The following is a 20,645-nucleotide window of genomic DNA, read 5'->3' as shown; positions in this document are numbered from 1 at the left end:
TGTTTCATCTCTGATTTGTAAAAAATAAAACTTTAATACTAAAGCCACTGCAGAAGTAAGAAAATAGAAGCCTTGTCCAAATGTAAGGGATACTACATAATAATTAGTATGCTAAACAAGAATGCTAAAAATCTAAATACCAGCAATAATAAAAAATTGTTAAATACACTTGGAGCAGGAGACCAGCTAGAGAGGTGGTTGGACCTATGGATGATAAGGATGTCAAAGGTATGCTAGAAGAGGAAAAGGAGGAATGGGTTAATTTCATCAATCTTCAGAGCAGCATATATAGAGCACAGGAAGGGAGACAGAGGAACTGAGGCAAATAGGCAAGAGGCAAAGTCCTAGGCCTTGTTGACAAAATAAAAACTTACAAATCACTGTGTCTGTGTGGCATCCATCTGAGAGGCCTTAAAGAACTCATATGGGAAACAGCTGATCTTCTAGCAAAAATATGCACCTGTAACTTGTTCCCAAGATCAACCTACACATCTGTTGACTACAAAGCAGTCAATGTGATATCATTTTGTATAAAAGGGATCCAAGGGAGGATTCTGGAAATTACAGATTAGTTAGCTTAATGTCTGTTCTGGGACAACTGCTACATATATCAAAGAACAAGACTTGCTGAAGCATAAGCAGCATGGCTTCTGCAAGAGTAAGTCCTGTGTCACTATGTATTGGAGTTCTTGGAAAGTATCTACAGGCATATAGATAAAGCTGATATTCTGTATTTGGACTTTCAAAAAGCTTTCAATCTCACCAAAGAGTCCTGAATAAGGTTAGCAGTCATGGAGTAAGACAAAAGTTCCTCCTATGGATCAGTGATTGGTTTAGGAGACAGAAGCAAAGAGTAATAAATGAACAGTTCTCTCTGTAAATGGATGTAGAAAGTGGAGTTCCTGAAAGACCAGTGTTAATATTCTATAGCCATCTAAATGTGTCTGGGGAGGCTTGGGTGTTACTGGTTTGTTTTGCCCCACCTAATTGATAATGAAATGTGGCACACACACACACCATTTGAATGGCAGTGCCGTCAACTTGGGGGGCAGCCCCCTCAAATATTTTAGGGGGGCAAGGGACCTTGGCCCCTAGGACTTGGCTCCTATGCTGCTTAGTAATAAGCATGATTAAGCATTACATTTGCCCTAAGGTCTAAGTACAGTGGTACCTCGGGTTACATATGCTTTAGGTTGCAGACTCCGCTAACCCAGAAATAGTACCTCGGGTTAAGAACTTTACTTCAGGATGAGAACAGAAATCGTGCTTCGGCAGCGTGGCAGCAGCAGGAGGCCCCATTAGCTAAAGTGGTCTTCTGGTTAAGAACAGTTTCAGGTTAAGAATGGACCTCCGGAACGAATTAAGTACTTAACCTGAGGTACCACTGTAATTGACTTTAGTACTGGTTGATGGCTTCATACATTATGTTTAAATTGTTTTTAGTACTCATATGCTAGCTTTGTGCTAGCAGAAGCCAGCACTTGGGTTTATGCTCCCCTCAATCCACTCTGGAGGATCAGGAAATCCCCAGAACGGCTCATGAGGGGAAATTGTTTGTCTTGCAAGCAGAAATGCTTGTACTGATGGGGCATTGAATTCCTCCCAGAATATAAATTATTCCCTTCCTTCCGACGATACTACTTTAGAGGAGATTTGCTTTGGACATGAAGGAGAGCAACAAGAACAACAACAATTTTTTTATTTGTGCCCTGTCCATCTGACTGGGATACACTACTATCATTTCTAAATTAAACATGGTTGAACAATATACAGTGGCTATATAATTGTAGTTATGTCAATTACAAAGTCTTAGAAAATACTTTTGTTTCAGGAAAACCAGTAAAAATTAATGAGGCAAGACATAGCCAACCAAGTTACTCAGCAAATTACTTAGCGTTGTGAGCTAAGCCTAGGACTCGGGCTTAGTAATTCCTGTATCATTTATATTTTCCCAGTAACACTTTCAAGAAAATACTCTAGTATGTGTTTTGATTGTTATAAATGCGGGTGAACAAAGGCTTCCTTCATGTGTTAACCACACATGTTGGTTTCACAGTTTTAGGTTCTCTTAATGCTTCTGATGTGATGAATACCATAAAAACACAACAATATATAAATGCTTCCATTTGAGGAATAAGAACACTGAATGACTTCATTGATGCCAATACAGTGGCAACAAATGCTTTAAGACCGGGTGTTCATGAATGGCATTGTGATACTTGGTATGAAGGCCCTGTAGATGAAGTTCATTAGTAAGCAGATCAGGAAGTATTTGTTGTATGATTATTTCATGATGTGAGAGACATTGCCTGGCTTTTGGAAGTTATCTCTCATGGTTGCATGGTTTTACTTAAGTTTTGTTGTTGTTGTTTGCCTTTGTGCTTGATGTAACATCTAGGATCTGAACACAATAGTGTAGTTTGAATAGACTTATGAGAGAAAAATCCTGCAATCTTTAGAGAAGAGTTTTTATTTAGATGCATGCTGCTTCTGATTATTGTGTGGCAGTTGTGTGGCATGCCTGCATTTCAGCAGTTCACCTTGCCTGCAAGAATCTTTCTATGCTGCAGAGCTGAAAACTACATCAGGCTTTCATATTTCTGCCTTTCCCCCTTTACTGAGTGCTTCTTATTTTTAAGGTGGATTCTCAGGCATCTGCCACTCATACTTCTATTTTGGAATTTTTTACTCACTCTCCACCTTCAACTCCTTCTACAAGAAAGGTAATTCTTAAAAAGTTACTAAAAGGGTATACCCTTAAAAAGTATACTAAAAATATACCCATACAACTTGATCTCTTTCTCACTTTTTTATTTTAAAAAAATCTCATCTGCAAGTCTGAAGTTTAATAACACTGCTGGAAGATGTTACACGCTACCTGCATAAAGTAGAATTTACAGAAATGTCTAAATTTAGTCACTGGTAAGCTGCTGGTATTCTTGTGAAGATACACAGAACTAATGACAGGCTTTCTTCTCAACTCCTAAGGCAGTGGCTAAATCATTTTCAAAACTTTGCTACATCTGTAAGCAAAATAAGACTTTGAAAAAGAGCCTGTGAAAAACAGAAAAGGGCATCTCCAGAGAGTAGGCTGGTTGGTATGGGAGTAGGCAGTCTCTTTGGTATCCTGGACTTGAGCTGCTTAGGGTGTTAAAGACAATTACCAAAACTTTTGAGTTGCCCCTCAAATCAAATTGACAACCAGGGCAATGAAACAGTGTATCTTAGATGATTATGATTATTATAAAATGATGTTTGGGCTTGTATATCAAAGTGGACATATTTGTGGCTATAATGGCTTCTTTTGTTACCTAAACATGTGTTTGTGTTCAAAGTCTGGGTAGAACCACTGTTAGCCTACTAACAGGTTCTGTTTTTGCTGATTTTAAACTCCATTGAAAAGAATAACACTTGCTTCCAACTAGGATCAGACTGTTGGCATCTAATGAGCTGCTGTTTTTTATGCCATAGTGTTATCTAAAAGCATAAAAATGTGCCTTTTATATTTTAACTGTTTAGAATTGCTTTTTGACTTTTATTTGTAGATTTAAATAAGGGAGTGCAACTATTGTTTACTCAGGAGTAGACCCTTTGAAAATGATGGGCTTACTAACTTAGTCATATTAATTGCAGTGGGTCTGTGTTGAGTAAACTGTAGTTGAATACACCCTATATGTGCACCTGTGTGGAAAATAACGGAATACATGCTTTTGCCTTCCAACAGTTTTCCCTATTTTATTTTAAAAGGGAATTTATTGGTAACATTTGTGACTAAAATTTTACTTTTTCTGTGCTATTTTTCAAAAAACATATATATCCCACCTTTTTTATTTTTAAACTTAGGCTACCAGCAATGCAAATGACCCCTGGTCAAGCTGGGACAACACAACAGGTGGTGATGGCTGGGCAGCAAAACCTGAAAATAGGCAGAAAAACAGTGCTTCAAACAACTGGGATGCAGCAGCATTTGGTCATCCACAGGCTTATCAAGGTCCAGGTCAGCTGGGTGTTTCCGTAACCATTGCTGATTATTGGGGTCGGGTAGGACTCCTGATAAATGTAATTCAGAAAGTAAATAATGATATTTGATTTCAGAATTCTGCTAAAACTACATGGTAAACTTACTCAGAGACCATCAGCAGATTATTGTTGTGTGTAATAATAATAATAATAATAATAATAATAATAATATGCCATTTTGATTAGACGTTTGTGTGGGTGTGTTGATTGGGACTTCTTACGATATACCCTTATCCCCAGAATTCTGCAGAATGCTGTTTAGTCTTGACAGCTATCTGAATGTTGCATTAGGATACTGTAGAACTAAAAGATGCCAGTTAATTAGATGCACTGTTGTTTGTGTTAAGTGTGGTTTGGATATTATGTATGCAACTAGTATTGTCTCTTCTTTAGCGGCTGCTGATGACGATGACTGGGATGATGATTGGGATGACCCAAAATCAACGGCTGCACCCTATCTTGGATATAAAGAGGCAGAGCCTTCAGACCCAGCAGGGCTTCAGCGTGGCAATAGCCGTGGAGCTGCTATGAAGCTACCACTTAACAAGTAAAAACTGCAGCACTGAATAGGGTTGGGGTAGGGCAAATAGAAATTTAAAGAGGAATTTAAAATGGAATAGTTGACTGTGTTCACAAGTTGTAGTGCATTTTCCATGTAAAGTTTATGAATAATAAACTTGTTTCAGTGGGAAAGGGTAACAAAATCAGTATTCAGCTAAAGAAAATAGTAAAAAACAAAAACAAAACCTATTTATAAGTCCCAAACAAAACTTATTTCCTCAAATAAAATATGCCCTTCAATTAAGCTTTCTCATCTCTTTTGTGTGGACATGTTGGACCAAAATGTCGGTGCCCCTTAGCTGGTTTTGAACAGCTGGAATGTTTTGACAATATAGTTTATTCGTTTTCACATTTTCTGCAGCATTTTAGTTAAGTCTTAACAGGATAGTTCTTGCTTACAGCCAGAGATATAAATCCTTTGCACTCCCTTGCCCCGCGGGGCTTTTGTATCCACCTCCACCCCCACTCTTCAGCAGCCTCCTTCTGCCCAGTTGTCCGGCTCTGCAATGAGATATACATTCTGGATATTCTGTTTGTCTATCTGTCACTTTTAAAAAAGAAAGTTAGTAATACAGTCAAGAGTGAGGGGGTTGATTGGGAAGTGAGGAGATGAAATTCCTGCTAAGGACTGGGCCTTTTCATGCACTTGAAATGTTTCTGGATTCTGAACTGAGGAAGAATGTAACTGTCAGTTTATCAAATGACAGAAGAGAATTCAAGAGGCTTCTTATATGGTGTTATAGTGACAGTTGGTACTAACAGTTCCTCTGCACCGTTTGTTCTGATTGGCTGAATTCAGCCACTCAGCAATGACTTAATTGTAGGTGCATATTTATATACTCCTAATGCAGTTGTTGCCCGGGCTGTAACTAACTAGATCATTTCAGCACCATTGTTTTAGTAACAGGCGTATTTACCTTCTTGGATATACCAAATGTCTATAAAATATGGCAAGCAGTTCTGAATCTGCCAAAGAGCCTATGAAAGAAGGATTCAATCACTTAATTTCTCTGATCAGATTTCCTGGATTTGCAAAACCTGGAGTGGAGCAGTATCTCTTGTCAAAGCAGCTAGCAAAACCCAAAGAGAAAATTCCTATAATTGTAAGTTTAAAATATTGTGTGTGTGTGTGTGTGTGTGTGTGTGTGTGTGTGTTGTATTCATATCTATCTTTGGCAACTGCATGTGGCATTAGTGTGTAAACATATACATACTCACTTTTAGCCAAAGCAGTATGTACTTAGGAAAGTGCTTCTTGAATGAAAAGCCTGTCTGGCCTTGAACATGCTGAGTATGTTGCATACTTCCATGGGAACTGTGAAACCTCAAGGGCACTATTTCAGAAATTAAGCATGTACGGTATTTTTCACTCTATAGGACGCACCTTGTTTTAGAGGGGGAGAACAAGAAAAAAAACCCTCCCCCTCTCTGCGCAGCACCCCTTCAGCGAAGCGGCAGGAGAAACGGAGTCCCTTCCTACACTTCAACGAAAGGAACCCAAAGCCTCCGAAGGGGCACCTACCCTCCAACGAAAGGAACCCGAAGAGCTCCCGCTGGGCTCAGGAGGCTTCAGGCGGCTATCTTTGAAGCCTGGAGAGCGAGAGGGATTGGTGCGCACCAACCCCTCTCGCTCTCCAGGCTTCAGCAAAAGGCATCCCGAAGCCTCCGGAAGCCTCCCAAAGCTTGTGGGGCTGGCGGTGGGGAAAGCCGAGCTTCCCTCACCGCCAGCCCCAAAGACCCTGGGGCTGGGGACCCGGGCTTCCCTCGCCAGCCCCAAAGAGCAGGTCGGGGCTGGCGAGGGAAGCCTGGGTCCCCAGCCCCAGGGACCACACATTTGCTCCATAAGACGCACAGACATTTCCCCTTAGATTTTAAGAGGGGAAAGTGCGTCTTATGGAGTGAAAACTACAGGGACCAGGATTCACAGGGAACAGGATTCAAGTCTTTGTTCATCACCCTACAGCACAATAACACCACTATAACTTTTTGAGCAATTTTCTTCCCAGGCAGCTATTTGTGCTGAGTAGTTGAAATGCTATTATACTATCATTGAGAGATCCTAAAATTCTGTTTGCAAAAGGGGGTTTCGGCACCTGCTTCAAACTGGCATCCAGGTGTAAAGTTCTGTGTGTCCCATTTCTGTGTTATGCCTGATAATGCAGCCTGCTAAGCCTCTGGATTGCTTATTGTAGTATTTACTTTCAGGTATGGAATGGATGCATCATTGGCTCCACATGTAGGTTTAGTGTGCATTAAATGCAATTGCATATTTTAGATTTGTGTAGCATGCTTGGAGTTAATAAATACTTTTGTTGTTCTGTAGATTGGAGATTATGGGCCAATGTGGGTGTATCCTACCTCTACATTTGACTGTGTTGTGGCTGATCCAAAAAAAGGTTCTAAAATGTATGGTTTGAAGAGCTACATCGAATATCAACTTACATGTACAGTAAGTGCGTACCAGAGAAGTTTCTTTAGGTGACATCTCAAAATGTCCCAATTCTTTTTATCGTTTATCTGTGATTTACATCATACAGTTAAATAACCCTGCCTTATACAGACATAGTAGTAAATATATTTTGGAAGTCATAACCAAGAGTGTTTTGTCTGCCTATCTTGCAGAACACTAATCGAGCTGTCAACCACAGATACAAGCACTTCGACTGGTTATATGAACGTCTCTTGATCAAGTTTGGATCAGCCATTCCAATTCCATCTCTTCCAGACAAGCAAGTGACAGGTAACCTTCTCCAAATTGATGGTTCTTGAAATAGGAAGTTTTGTCGCTCTATTATTAGCTTTGTTGTTTTTCTGAAAGATGATATTAATGCAAGAGGGTCACTCTGAAAATGAGGACTTCTCAGCTTAAAACTGACTATCCCCTTAAATTTCATAAGAACAGTGGAGGAATAAAAATGAAGAGCAGCAACAAAGTGGTTGAGAACAGACTGTGCTGTTGCTGGTTCGTTTAAGAGCCTGCACTAGTCTTTCTTTAATCTGCCTCCTAATGCTACATTTCCTGAAAAAAGTAGATGTTGATATTTTGTTTATACCACCTTGATAGATTTGAGGCTGTGTCTTTCCATTCATTATGTGCTTGACTGGGCTATTCTGAAACCAACGGAGTGTTGGAATGTGGTCCAGTTTTTATAAAATATAAGATTAAAGTAATTCAGCATGTAATGTCCAAGGATTATGCTGTGGAAATCATAGGCCTTCTTGCAGTGGGGCAGCTAAGCTTACCACTTCTGTTCTGATTAATTGGCATTTCTTTCCATTTGACTCTCTGTACCCCTAAAGTATGATCTTTTAAACAGATATCTTATTTTTTTTTTTTTTAATATAATTTTTATTAAGATTTTCCAAATTAAAAACAAATTAGATCCAATTCATACACTTTCTTCCAAAACCAAAGCTAGGACTTCCCCTTCCCGCCCCCAATTGCGTTCCAAATCTTCCGAATAAGCAATTAAATTCAACAAGTTTTTATCCCATGACTCACTTAACATCAATAACCCAATTTTTCCAAATTCCCATCCCCTAAGATCGATTTTTTCCCTTCCACGAGTTCCCCCTTTCAAAATTTTATAAAAAAAGAAAAAAAGATATAAAGATAAAAAAATAATTTTACAACCTTTGGATTCCAAATTTCCCTCCCCCCTTTCTCTGTTGTGTTCCTTCTATCCCTTCATCCTATTGTCTTCCTGAAGTTCCTACCCACTTAATCCATGTCCCTCTAGTAGTTTGCCAGTCATATTTAATTACAAATGTCCAATCTTGGAAGGAGTCTGTCTCAAAAAGGGGCCCATTTTTTCTATCCAGATTTTTATATCCAGGAGTAAAAAACTCCCATTTAATTTCCATAAGCTTGTCAAATCTGGATGTCCCAAATGTTCCCAATTCTGTCCAGTTCATGATGTTTCCATATTCTTGTCATTCTCTCTCCTCCTTCTGTTTCCCTGTTTTCCCGCAAAAATGTTCTTTTTCCATGACCTTCTTATTTTCTGCAGAGGCTTGTTATTCAGAAGCAAAACATTATGTCATGTCCCTTTCGTTTTCCAACTAAAGAATCCATTGTTTCCTGTAGTTTGTAGCCCTCTGTAGACAAAACAATGTTCCATTTCTGCAGTTCCCAAGAGATTAAAAGTTACAACTGTTCAGGTTTCCTGAGAAAAACACATGCAATGTCGCTCAGCTCCTCTAGGTGGATCGCAGTAACTATGTTCCCTTCCAGATCGAATCCATTAGTCCAAATAGTTTGTAAATCCTTATTTGAAACAATTTGTATACAATTTAAAACAAATGTAACCGGCAAAGTCCTCAAAGCAAAGTCCCTGCTTTATTCTTCCGTTTTGACAGCCTTTGACAGCTGTCAAAACTCCCGATGCTCTTCCCCAGGTAGTTTCGCGGATCACTCCAGGGATTCGGGGGGGGGTTGTTTTTTTAATACAAATTCCACTTTTCTCCTCCAGCACAGTCTTATAATTTTCCCTCGCGAAGTTGCTAATTCATGAAGATAGAGATACGCTCGATCTTAGTCGTTAAGTCCTTTGTTTTGGCTCTTCTACAATTAAGGGGTAGGCTGACTTCCTTTTTTCCACCTCCCCCGTTCGCTCCAGATTTTAAAAATTTATCCCTCTTTTTTAATCCATAGTCCAATTACTCACGGGTTCTTCTTTTAGGTCCAAATTTTCAATAGAAGAAGTCAGCGCTCTCCGCCGGATGGCATGCGGCTGCGCTCGGCAGGGATAGCAGAGAACTCAAAGCACCACGCTTCTCCCCGGCGCCCGATCCGTAGCCTTTAAAAAGGCTCCTTCACGAGCCGGGAGGGCGCTAACGGTGCCAGCCGAGTCTCCATGTCCACGGCCTCACTCTGGCCGTGGTTTTTGAGGGTCCCCGCATCGCCGGTGCGGTAGGACCCAGCCCCTGCCGAGCAGGCTCCCTCCGGAGCTCGGAGGGAGCCCGCCATTCGGCGATGGCGCCGACCCGGAAGTCTTAGATATCTTAAAGTCAGCCAGTAAAAAAGAATCTAATGTGCAGCCTGCTCTATAGCTCTGCGTAATGCTGGAAATGCAAGCAGCATACTGTGTGAGAAGGAAATTGAGCATTGATGCGTGTACTACGATGCATGCCAAGGAAGTGGAAAACTAAGGAAGTGATTTACTTTTTCCTTAGCTAGAGCTTCAAGCTTAGAATTCCAGCAGTTTTTTCTGAAGTGCCCACATGAGCTTGAAAGAAAGCCATAGCAGACTAGCACATTGGGAATCACTGATTAAGATTTCGAGAATTTTTTCTCCATTATTTTGAGTATTGTCAGATTGACAGAAACTTCTATTTTCCAATCAGTGTTTATTCCCCTCTAACCTTGTTAAATGGTAATATAGAAAAATTGTATGCTTCTTGCTATTTTCTTTGGTAAATGCACTGTTTTTTTGTTGTTGTTGTTTTGAAAGTATTAATGCACTATTAATGTTGGCAATTAGCATATGCAAAACAAATGAGAGACTTGGCACTGCCTTATATTTTATTGTGGCGGTTCTCACTTTTATCTAGTGCTTTGCAGCCCAAAGCAGTAAAAACAATTAAAATAGAGTGCATGCACAGAAACACTTCATTTTTCCTTGATGTCTAGGTAAAAATTGGATCCAGTAGATGTTATCTGAACTTTGAAAAGCACATAGAACTGAAAGAGAAAGTAGGAAACAGTGTTGCTCTTCCAAATTTGTCCTTTAGCTCTATGTACCTTTAAAGGGAGGAAAAAGTTGCCACGCCTCAACTTATGACTAGGGGGCAGGCTGTGGTGGGGAGCCTTCAGGCTTCATGAGCACTAGGAGAAGACTTCAAGGGCACCATTGTACCCATGGGCACAATGTTACTATCTTCCAGCATCTTGTCAAGGACTCCACTGCCTCACTGTGACTTAAAGAGAAAATTAGAGTGAATTTATAGCATGCTGCTGGGTGTGGATGATTTAAATAGAACTCTTACCCTTCCAAGGGTCAGTAACTGCTGGGATTGCAAATGGCACACAAGTTGCAATGGACTACATTACCACTGCTATTCTTCTATTTTTTTGTCGTTGACCATAGCTTTTCTTTCCCTAACCTTCTATACTTACCACTTTCTAAAACAAGCAACCTAACAATTCACCACCATTATTCAAAGGGAGATTAAGTGTTCCTAAGCCAAGTGGATCTTCTGTTTTAAATTGAAGTACATCTTAAGTTTCACAGGCAGGTGTGTGTGTTATAATAAATTGAAACATTACATAGAATCTATAAGCTGACTAACTTGCAGCTTACGCAAAACCAAAGAAACTCAATACAGCTTTGTGTTGGGTCCTTGAGATCTGGTGGTGATGTCCTCTTAACAGTCTCACATAGCATGCAATATGTGGTCATGTATAAGACGGCAGTCTTGATCATCACACCTAGGTTGTGAAATGTCCTGTCCCCCCATATACCATCTTTTTCTGTGTATAAGACTAGGTTTTTTTTACCTTAAATATAATGTCTTATACACAGATACATCTCCCATTTTCTTAAATCTGAGTCCCCCCAAAAATAGTTGGTGCCAACCCTGTTGGGTTATAGATACCTTTTGAAGATCCTATTTATTTCCCTAGCCATTTGACTGAGCTAATTTTAGAAGTATTTTCCTCCCTTGTTGATTTTCGTGTTACTTGGATGTTGGCTGTTTATTTTAGATTATATTGTACCCTGCTCAGGGATTTTTAGTGAAGGGCAGGCTAAAAGGCTTCAAATAAGTAAACAAGCTAAAAATTGCTTGTCTTATGGGGGGGGGGGATAGATGGCATTAAGTGTGAATGTCAGTATCTGTTACTAATTGGCCTGCAGGGCGTTTTGAGGAAGAATTCATCAAAATGAGGATGGAGAGGCTACAGGCATGGATGACCAGGATGTGTCGTCATCCAGTTGTTTCAGAAAGTGAAGTTTTTCAGCAGTTCCTTAGTTTCCGTGATGAAAAGGTATTACATTCAATTGCTTTTAATTGCTTTGAGAGAAATCAGACAGTGCCATTAGATACATATCTCCAAAAGCAGTAGCAAGTAGTCCCTGGTTTAACATTTATTTATTTCATAAAATTTATATACAGCTTGATTGTGAGAAAGGGGATGACACCTATGCACCTTTTGGTGCATAGTTTAAAAGGGGATAAAATGGAATGCTGTTATTTCTAGAAAACCATTTTCTCAAAGGCAGCACCTCGCTTACAAACACTAACATTTTTCAAGCAGCAATTTGGTAAAGTTGTTACCTAACCTTACTTAAGTCTAAAGTACTGGTGGATAGAGAGTGCTAAGTGATATTATATATGTATGACTAAAACAACAAATTAACATGGCTTCCCTTCCGGAAAATGTATGAGTAAGTTTGGGCAAGATATTTTTCCAGGCCAAGTTATAACACAAAGAGCCCCTTTATGTGCATGGTCAGGGCTTAAGCTGTTGCTGCAGTTATTTGAATCATTCTTGTTTTATTTATTTCAGAGAATTTTTATACCTCTTGATTGTAATAAAACCTCAAAGCGGTTTACGAAAAGCATAAAACAATAAAATTACCCCCCCAAGTTAAAAAACAACTTTTTAAAACATAAAAAAATTAAAATAAACAATAAGCTAAAAACCAGAGTAAAACACATGTCATCTGGATAGGCTTGCCTAAACAAAAATATTCTTAGCAGGTGCCGAAAAGAGTACAGTGAAAGAGGCCTATCTTACATCAATAGGCAGGGAATTCCAAAGTGTGGATACTGTCACAATAAATAAATGATTGATTTCTTACAAACGTGAAGCAAGAGTTATGTGGCATCTGTAACAGTGCCAGTTTTGCAGGTCAAAGTGGTCGAGTAGGTATGTATGAAGTTAGGCAATCTCACTAGTAAATGACCTCAGGCTGTTAAAAGTTTCATATATTAATAGGAACACCTTGAACTTGGCCCGGCAGTAAATCTGCAACAAGTACAGATCTCTGTGCAGGGGTGTTCTATGCTGGCAGAGTCTCACTCCTCTCGGCAATCATGCTGTGGCATTCTGCACTAACTGTAGCTTTCAGATCAAGCACAAGTGAAGCCTCACATAGAGCACATTGCAGTAATCCAGTGCTGAAGTGACCAGTGAATGAGCTACACTCAGCATTCAAATAGCTACATTAAAAATTCAGTGTGAAACTTCCCCAAAATTAAAAAGATATTTTTGCAGAAAGGAGCTTTCTGAAAAAGAAGCTGAAGAATAATAGATGTTAAGTCACATATGTGGCTCTCTGGATCACGGCTTCTTTCATGCTTGATTATTGTTTTTCATACCAGTTTTGAATTGAGGACTGGGAGGAATCTGAAGATCTATGGCAGGCCCCTGCCCTGCTCAAGAAGCATATGGGAGCAGGCCAAAGTCCCTATGTGACAGATGACTGTTCAAGATGTCACTGCAAGAAAGAAGTGTGCATGCACACGAAAGCTCATACCAAGAACTAACTTAGTTGGTCTTTAAGGTGCTACTGGAAGGAATTTTTTTTGTATTGCCACACTTGTTCTTTTCCCTAGGAATGGAAAACCGGTAAAAGGAAGGCAGAAAAAGATGAAGTTGTGGGTGTTATGGTCTTTTCTACTATGGAACCAGAAGCACCAGACTTGGATTTGTTAGAAATGTAAGGTGTTAGATTCTTCGTTTTCATGTCTTATTTCAAAATTGCTGTTGCCTGCTTTTTTAAAAAAGTGCACTTGTTTTTAAAGCATATTTAATCTAAAATGTAGGACTAAAATGTAGTTTTCACTTTGCAAAAGGGATGTAAACTGTACTGAGGGCATGTGGCCTCCTGGTCAGTATGCAAAAAGAAAAAAAATCCAGATAAAAAATGTTCACAGTAGAAAATGAGAAAAACCCTGTGTAATTCAGTTCTTCATTATACAGTGAACAGAAATGTGATGCAGTTGGGAAGTTCACTAAAGCCATGGATGATGGAGTTAAGGAGTTGTTGACAGTGGGCCACGAACACTGGAAACGCTGTACAGGACGTAAGTGTTGGAATATATTTAACACAATGAAATTTGTCGTTTCTTGACTTTTTTTTTAATGTGTTTTTACAACGTGTAACAGGACTTACTTTGGCAAAAGACTAGAACTACTAGTGCAGTGTTCATGAAATGAATGAATCAATTCCATATAAAATATGCAATCTACAAAAGTGACTGTACTTGCCTCAAAAACACTTGAAAGCTCTGGTTCTGACAGACGTTGCTTTTGGAAGTTGCCCCACAGCTTATGCATTCTTATTTTTTAACCGCGCTTCTTGTTTTTTTAAGATGTTTGAATAAGTTCTCAAGATCTGGAATGGGGGGGTGGGGGTGTATTCTGGGTTTAAAGAGCTCTTACAGAATGGTTTTTTCTCTTTCACGTGATTTTGCAATGAGTATGTGTTTATCTACTGTAGGCAACTTTATTTACAGAATACTTGGCGAACAAAATGAATTTTCAAAGCTTGTAAATGTTTTAGATCTTGGTGTTTTGAAAGCATAAACGAGCTTGCCAGAAAAGATCACAGCAGAATAAACAGAGTCATCCAACTTGGTATAGCTGGATTAATGCCAGTTTTCCAAGATCCACCTTTTGAATGAATTTGGAAATGAACTATTGTTCATATTACTGGTATGGTTGTGTAGTGTGACAGTTTGCATACATGATTCATTAACCATTTGTAGTATGCAAAGCACAATTTCTCTAGAAAAGCATTTTCTGTGTGAAAGACTCAGACTACTTAACTGACCTGCACCAAGCTGCCATTTGAAAAGTAAATACACTACAGAACTGTTTAATGTTGTCCCATAGACCTTGGACTTCAGAAGTGAGTTTCCCATTAGATCCTGAGGTCACAGGGGACACTGCAAGCTTGGGCCAAGCAGCTGAAGCACTTGTATACCCACTGATCAAAGTAAATGAACTAATGGCACCAAGAGGGCAGTGAAAGTACTAGTAATCAAGCCAGTGAACCTGAAATACAGTGGTACCTCGGGTTACAGACGCTTCAGGTTACAGACTCCGCTAACCCATAAATAGTACCTCGGGTTAAGAACTTTGCTTCAGGATGAGAACAGAAATCACGCGGTAGCGGGAGGCCGCATTAGCTAAAGTGGTACCTCAGGTTAAGAACAGTTTCAGGTTAAGAACAGACCTCCAGGACAAATTAAGTTCTTAACCCGAGGTACCACTGCAAATGTGGGGAGAGAGGTGGAGAATACAGGAACTATCAGAAAGAACTTTGGCTGCCTGCCATATTGGTGTTTATTTAGGTCAGGGGTCGGCAACCTAAGGTCCATGGGTCAGTAGCAGCCCATGAGGCTTGTCTAACCAGCCCATGGCGACCCCTGCCGCCCCCCGCTCTTACCGGCACGGTGCGGGGACCAACGTCCGGGTTGATGGTGCCTGTGTGCATGCGCACAGGCGCTGCTCCAACCCAGATTTGCACCGGAAACAGCATGTGCACACATGTGTGGGATGGAGAAGCGCCCATGTGCATGCACACACACTGTTTCCGGCGCACTTCCAGGTCAGAGGAGCGCCGGAAATAGCATGTGCGCACGGACGCTCCTCCGACCCGGAAGAGTGCATGGGCGCACACGCTCCGGCCCATCCTCCGACAGATGGAGCGTCGACCGGCCCATCCTCTGATAAGGTTGCCAACCTCTGATTTAGGTGGTGTTTTGTAGTCAGTTATTTGCTGAGTTGGCTCATGCATAATACTACATGCATGAATCTCAGCAAGCCCAAGTGAAGCACTGGCCTTATGCACTCATCCCTTCCCCGTGTCTCCTCCTGTTTGTGCCAGGAATGATGGATTAAAGCAAACAAATGGTTTCATAAACAAGCCAGCTTCAAGTAAAGCTGGCTGGTTTAACAAACTATTGCTAGTAAATCAAGATCTCTGATAAATGCATAATGCTAAGTCAAGCTTCTTTGAAACAAAGTAATCTCAGCAGAAGTCCTCCTCTTTGCCGCATGGAAGGTGGTGGCAGGGCGAGCCCCCCACAGGGTGCCTTCTTGTCACTCCCTCAAAGATGGCACCCGGGGCGCCCTGCCCCCCTTTGCTCCGCCCCTGATGGGAGGATGGGGAGGGGAGTTGTATGAGATCCGTACTGTACTTCACTAGGGCTCATTGGAGCTCATCTATGTAACTCTGCATAGCCACTAAACATTAGCACTGCTTTTAAACAAGCTCATTGCATTTTTCTGGCTTTACCAGATTATGTCTTAACGTTAAATCCTTTTTTTTCTTTCAGCATTGCCCAAGGAATACCAGAAAATAGGAAAAGCTTTACAGGGTTTAGCAGTGGTTTTCCATAGCAGTGGTTATCAAGGTATTTCATTCTAGCTCTGTTTTGATTTGTCTTTCAAAGCAACTTCACCTGTTTCTAGTATTTGGGCTGCATTAATTGGATGAGCTCGGAATAAATATTTTGGGTTTTTAATGGACTGAACTTCCTTCAAATGGCAGGTAAGCTGAAAATATGAAAAGAGCCCTGCTGGATCTGGCGAAAGACTTACCTAGTCCCACAATCTATTCTCTCAGTGGCTACCAAGATGCCTATGAGTCCTTCCCTGTCATGCTCCGATTTATAAGGATTAGATATTGGGGTTAAATACTTGTTTTAAGCAAAGGCATCAATAAAAGAAATATGATTTATTAATATAATCTCTGTTTGGAGAGTTATATTGATAGTGATTTCTTAAAAAATCAAAATATTGTGGTTTACTGTTGTAACCTCCCTTCTAGTAAGACTTTTACACAGAACAGCCTCTCAGACCAACTCAGTCACTGGCTCCCTTCTGATTTTTTGCCAGACATGTATTAACCACACATTGTGTATTTATACTCAGGCTTTTTCCACACACCTGCCTCAGCTTTTGCTTCTCATCCAACTCCTCAACAGCCTTTCCCTAACTGATAGCTAACTCCCAGCTGTCTGGAACATCAGTTAATTGTTGTGACCCAGAGCATTCAGACTAAAATTACCTGATCCAGGCCCTGTATAATGAAAATTTAAAGCAGCTATCTCTCTCCTCTCTCCAATATCAGCTCTGCAGGCTTTGAACTCTATTGCAGAGGTCACAGAACATGTTTTCATTCCATACATAAACACGTTTACAGCATTTCTCTGCAACAGTAAACAAAGAATAGGTGAATTAGACTACATGAAAGCCCTGCTGTTTTGCCCCAAAACTTAATGTGCCAAACTAAACCCCAGCCTTGTGTTGATGTGTTCAGCAGAAACATTTGAACATGTGTGGCTAGGGAAGGATATGAAAAATATAAAGATTCTATCATTTAATTTTGTCATCTTAGTCCTGATAGTTTGCTAGTTTCAAATTTATAATTACTGGTATAATTAAAGGCAGTTTATTTTTCCTCATGGATTGGTTTATTCTTCACATTTGAAGTAAGTCTTAAGTAAGATTTTTATATTAAGTATTGATTTACTTCCACAAATGCTTATAAACCTTCTACTATAGAAATCACTGCATGTACCAACAAACACTTAAAATGTAGATGTTTCTACATGTCCCATTTTTGTTTGTTTCAGCGACTCATTTTGACGTACTTGAAAACCTCTGTGTCGCATTTGTTTTTAGGAGAGTCTGACCTCCATGAAGCAATAACAGAAGCAGGAAAAACATATGAAGAAATTGCCAGTCTTGTGGCAGAACAGGTATGTCATACTACATCCATGGGTGAGTTCAAATGGAACAGGTGTTTGCTTACACGGTGAGCCACCTTCTTCTGGAGCAGGTTGGGGAGAAGAGAAACAAGAGGTCATCATGTACAAGTGGGCAAAGCTCATTGGATGGCTGTCTCCCTAGGAATGCATAGCATACTTTGAGTGATTATAAAAGTGCTAAGAATTTAGCAAGAGTTGGTGATTATAAAACACTTCCCCCCCCCCCTTACAATCAAGGAGTATATAAATTTTATGAAATAAAATCTACCACCATAGTCATGGTATGCAGAAGCCTGCTTCTGTATCAGTAAATGAATGGGAAATTTGTGTGTAACTGGGAGCTGGGCATGCAACTCCTAACCTGCTAGCTCTATAAAGTGCAGGGGGCAGGGGCTAGATTCAGCCACACCAACACATGATTTTCAGAATATGTGCCTCTTTTAAAGGGAAAAGAGCAAAAAAAAAAAAACCTGAAATATTATACCCCCTGTTGTATTGAAGCCTATTTGTACAAAGATTGGGTAAAATACACTGATTTATGTTCACTGATTTTATATTTGAATTTGCTATATTTTTAAAAGTAACAATGTCTTATACGTATCCATTTGCAATTTATAGATGAGCTGCCATTTTTCAGCACTCAAAATTTCATGGTCCCCTCCCCATTGGTAGTCTTCTGATTTTCAGTTTAGATGTCGAGCTTGTATGACCTATTGTTACGGAGTCAATAACTGGATTTCCCCCCTCTTTATCAGCCAAAGCAGGATCTTCATTTTCTAATGGAAACCAATCATGAATACAAAGGATTTCTTGGTTGCTTCCCAGATATCATAGGTGCTCACAAGGTAGGAGCCTTTTTCACCATGACTTTTAATGAGGTGGGTGCTACTTATCACAGTGTAAGTTATGCAGACTCTCGGTCTCTTCAGGAAAGAAGAAGGGGTCTTGCTACTACCTGCTAAGTTTTTGGATGTGTGTATTTTAGTTGGTTTTTGTATTTGATTGGTTGCTGAAGTGGATGGAAGTATTTTTCCTGCTTGTTTTTAGGGTGAATGCCCTTTTTTGCATTGTTTGGGGAATTGCTTTACACCTTGGGGCTTTTGATGTTTGCTTTTTTTGGCTTGGGTGTATGTGTTTTGTCTGCAGGGTGGTTTTTTTTGCGGGGGGGGGGAGCAGTCCTGAGCACTACCAATTTTTCTACTGGGAAGTGGGTATTTTGTGTTGCCTACAGCAGGTTCTTGGATTTCCAGATGTGCCTGCAGGCCAAGAAAGGCTGGGGGTTCTTGTCCTAGGGTATTTGGAGAAGGGCTATAGCTCAGTGGCAGAGCATCTGCCTTGCAGGCAAAATGGCTCAGCTTCAGTCCCCAGGTGGGGCTGAGAAAGATTATCTTTTGAAATACTGGGGAACCACTGCCACTCAGTTTCAACACTACTGAGCTAGATAGTCCAGTGGTCTGACTCATAACAAGGCAGCTTCCCGAGAAGACCAAGATTAGAAAGCCTGCCTGGAGTATGTGTGCACTGTATAGTTCTCACACCTGAGGAAACCCAAAATAGTTTCTGTGGTTTATAAAGTGTGATGGAAGCTGAAAGCTTTAGTCACTATTTTGAGAGGACTTTCACAAGCACTTTTCTGTGAAGAAACTATTAGGAGCAATTCAGCATAGCATTATGGAAATTGTTCCATCAGTGCAAGCATTTCACCTTGCCAGATGGAACAATCCCCCCTCTCCTCCGCCTGCATATGCTGTTCTAGGGGTTCTCCTGACCACGCAAAGAGCCAGTTGAGGGGTTGGCAAGCTGAGAAAGTGCTGTTGAGCTAGTACAAGTCCTTAGTTGAATCTGGCCTTAAGACATTAAATATCCACATAGACAACCTCTAATTTTGGTTGATTATCTGCCCCACAAAACCCAGGCATTTTATTCAGATGTACATTGCAGCTTGGTTTTATAGTTCCCATAGCATGCCCCATGATTGTGTGAATTGGTTTGGAGGAAGATTAAGTATGTCGTGGTTGATCCTAGCATACAACACCCCTCCTTCCAGGTTTTGTAAATTTTTGAGGGAGGGGGGGGGGTCTTAGGAAATAGAATGAACGCAGATACAACACAGGCAAATGAAACTAATTAATTTAATTTGAGATGCTTTTCCGTTGATGCTTTATGTGATGTTTTGTCTTAACAGGGAGCAATAGAAAAAGTGAAGGAAAGTGATAAATTAGTTGCTACCAGCAAAATCACCCCACAGGATAAACAAAACATGCTGAAGCGTGTAAGCACCATGTCATATGCACTACAAGGTAAAATGTACTTTGCATTTAAATGACATGGTTTCCCCTGTTAATTGGGAATGGGGATAGAAGGGGATTGGTGAAAGGGAATTTTAAGAATAATTTTAGTCACATTACAAATAAGTGGTGTTTATATGGTTTGGGGTGCAGGGAACGAAGAGGTTTTCCCCACCTGTCTGAATTAATTGGTGTCCCCTCCGTTTCTCTGTGTGTGTAGTCAGAAAGGAATCCCTTTCACTTGCTTTCTGGAACAGTAGCAGTATTCGTCTACTGTATTAAATGAAGTCTTCTGTATGCTTATGTAAGAACAGCAGTGTCAAACAACATAAGGCAGGCTTCAGGGTTGACCTGCATATGATTGGGGAGTGTAATCTGTGGTGACATTGGGTGAGATACTCAGTCTTTATTCTTGATTAGTTAAGGCAAAATACTTCAGTCTCAAATCAGCCTTTCATTGGCTCTGCCAGTTGGGTGGGGTATAAATAATAAAATTGTTTTTGGTTGTTGCTGCTGCTGCCATGCTGCTGCCATGCCTTCAACAGAAAAATGGTTTCCTACCCCTCCACTATCGTAAAGTGCAAATCTGGCATTTTGCTTGGATTCCTAAATGAGTAAAATTTATTCCTTTTTGGAGTCAGACTTCAGTATGTGCTCTGGTTTTGATTTTACAGCTGAAATGAATCACTTCCACAGTAACCGGATTTATGATTACAATAGTGTGATGCGCTTGTATCTGGAGCAACAGGCACAGTTCTATGAAACAGTAAGTTGCAATGTGTCTTGAACTCTCTCTGTCTGCACTTGCTTATTCTTCCAAAAATTTCATAATTTTCATAAAAATTATACAAACCACTTGATTGTAAAAAAACAACAACCTTCCATGGACTGTTTCAAGTGCACTTGTGCTCAAATACTCATCATGTGCTTGAAATTGTTGACTTGAACTATGCTATGGTTCGTTCAAAAACACTTCATGTGGTGAACAAATTTATTTTTAAAATACAGGTTTATGAAGTAATAGTTCTTTCATCCCCTCATTGGAAA

General features: G+C 40.2%; 1 protein-coding gene across 3 annotated transcripts in view; it reads left to right on the top strand.

The window, feature by feature from the left end:
* SNX9 (sorting nexin 9) overlaps positions 1–20,421 on the top strand; it is a 40,410-nt gene extending 19,989 nt beyond the window's left edge. For 2 of the 3 annotated variants that reach the window (XM_081905717.1, XM_081905716.1), the window contains exons 5-18: positions 2,640–2,723; positions 3,844–3,997; positions 4,414–4,567; positions 5,600–5,684; positions 6,905–7,030; positions 7,204–7,321; positions 11,439–11,569; positions 13,144–13,247; positions 13,511–13,614; positions 15,874–15,951; positions 17,225–17,301; positions 18,066–18,155; positions 19,496–19,610; positions 20,273–20,421. In XM_081905717.1, the coding sequence (XP_081761843.1) occupies positions 2,640–2,723; positions 3,844–3,997; positions 4,414–4,567; positions 5,600–5,684; positions 6,905–7,030; positions 7,204–7,321; positions 11,439–11,569; positions 13,144–13,247; positions 13,511–13,614; positions 15,874–15,951; positions 17,225–17,301; positions 18,066–18,155; positions 19,496–19,610; positions 20,273–20,385 (1,533 nt within the window). In that variant the 3' untranslated portion in view covers positions 20,386–20,421. The remainder of the gene's footprint in view (positions 1–2,639; positions 2,724–3,843; positions 3,998–4,413; positions 4,568–5,599; positions 5,685–6,904; positions 7,031–7,203; positions 7,322–11,438; positions 11,570–13,143; positions 13,248–13,510; positions 13,615–15,873; positions 15,952–17,224; positions 17,302–18,065; positions 18,156–19,495; positions 19,611–20,272) is intronic. The other variant, XM_081905718.1, reaches the window with a different exon arrangement.
* The last annotated feature ends 224 nt before the right edge of the window (positions 20,422–20,645 follow it).

This window comes from Podarcis melisellensis, assembly GCF_964234715.1.
Source record: "Podarcis melisellensis genome assembly, chromosome: 3".
Classification (NCBI taxonomy): domain Eukaryota; kingdom Metazoa; phylum Chordata; class Lepidosauria; order Squamata; family Lacertidae; genus Podarcis; species Podarcis melisellensis.
This window is presented reverse-complemented; position numbering and strand designations above follow the sequence as displayed.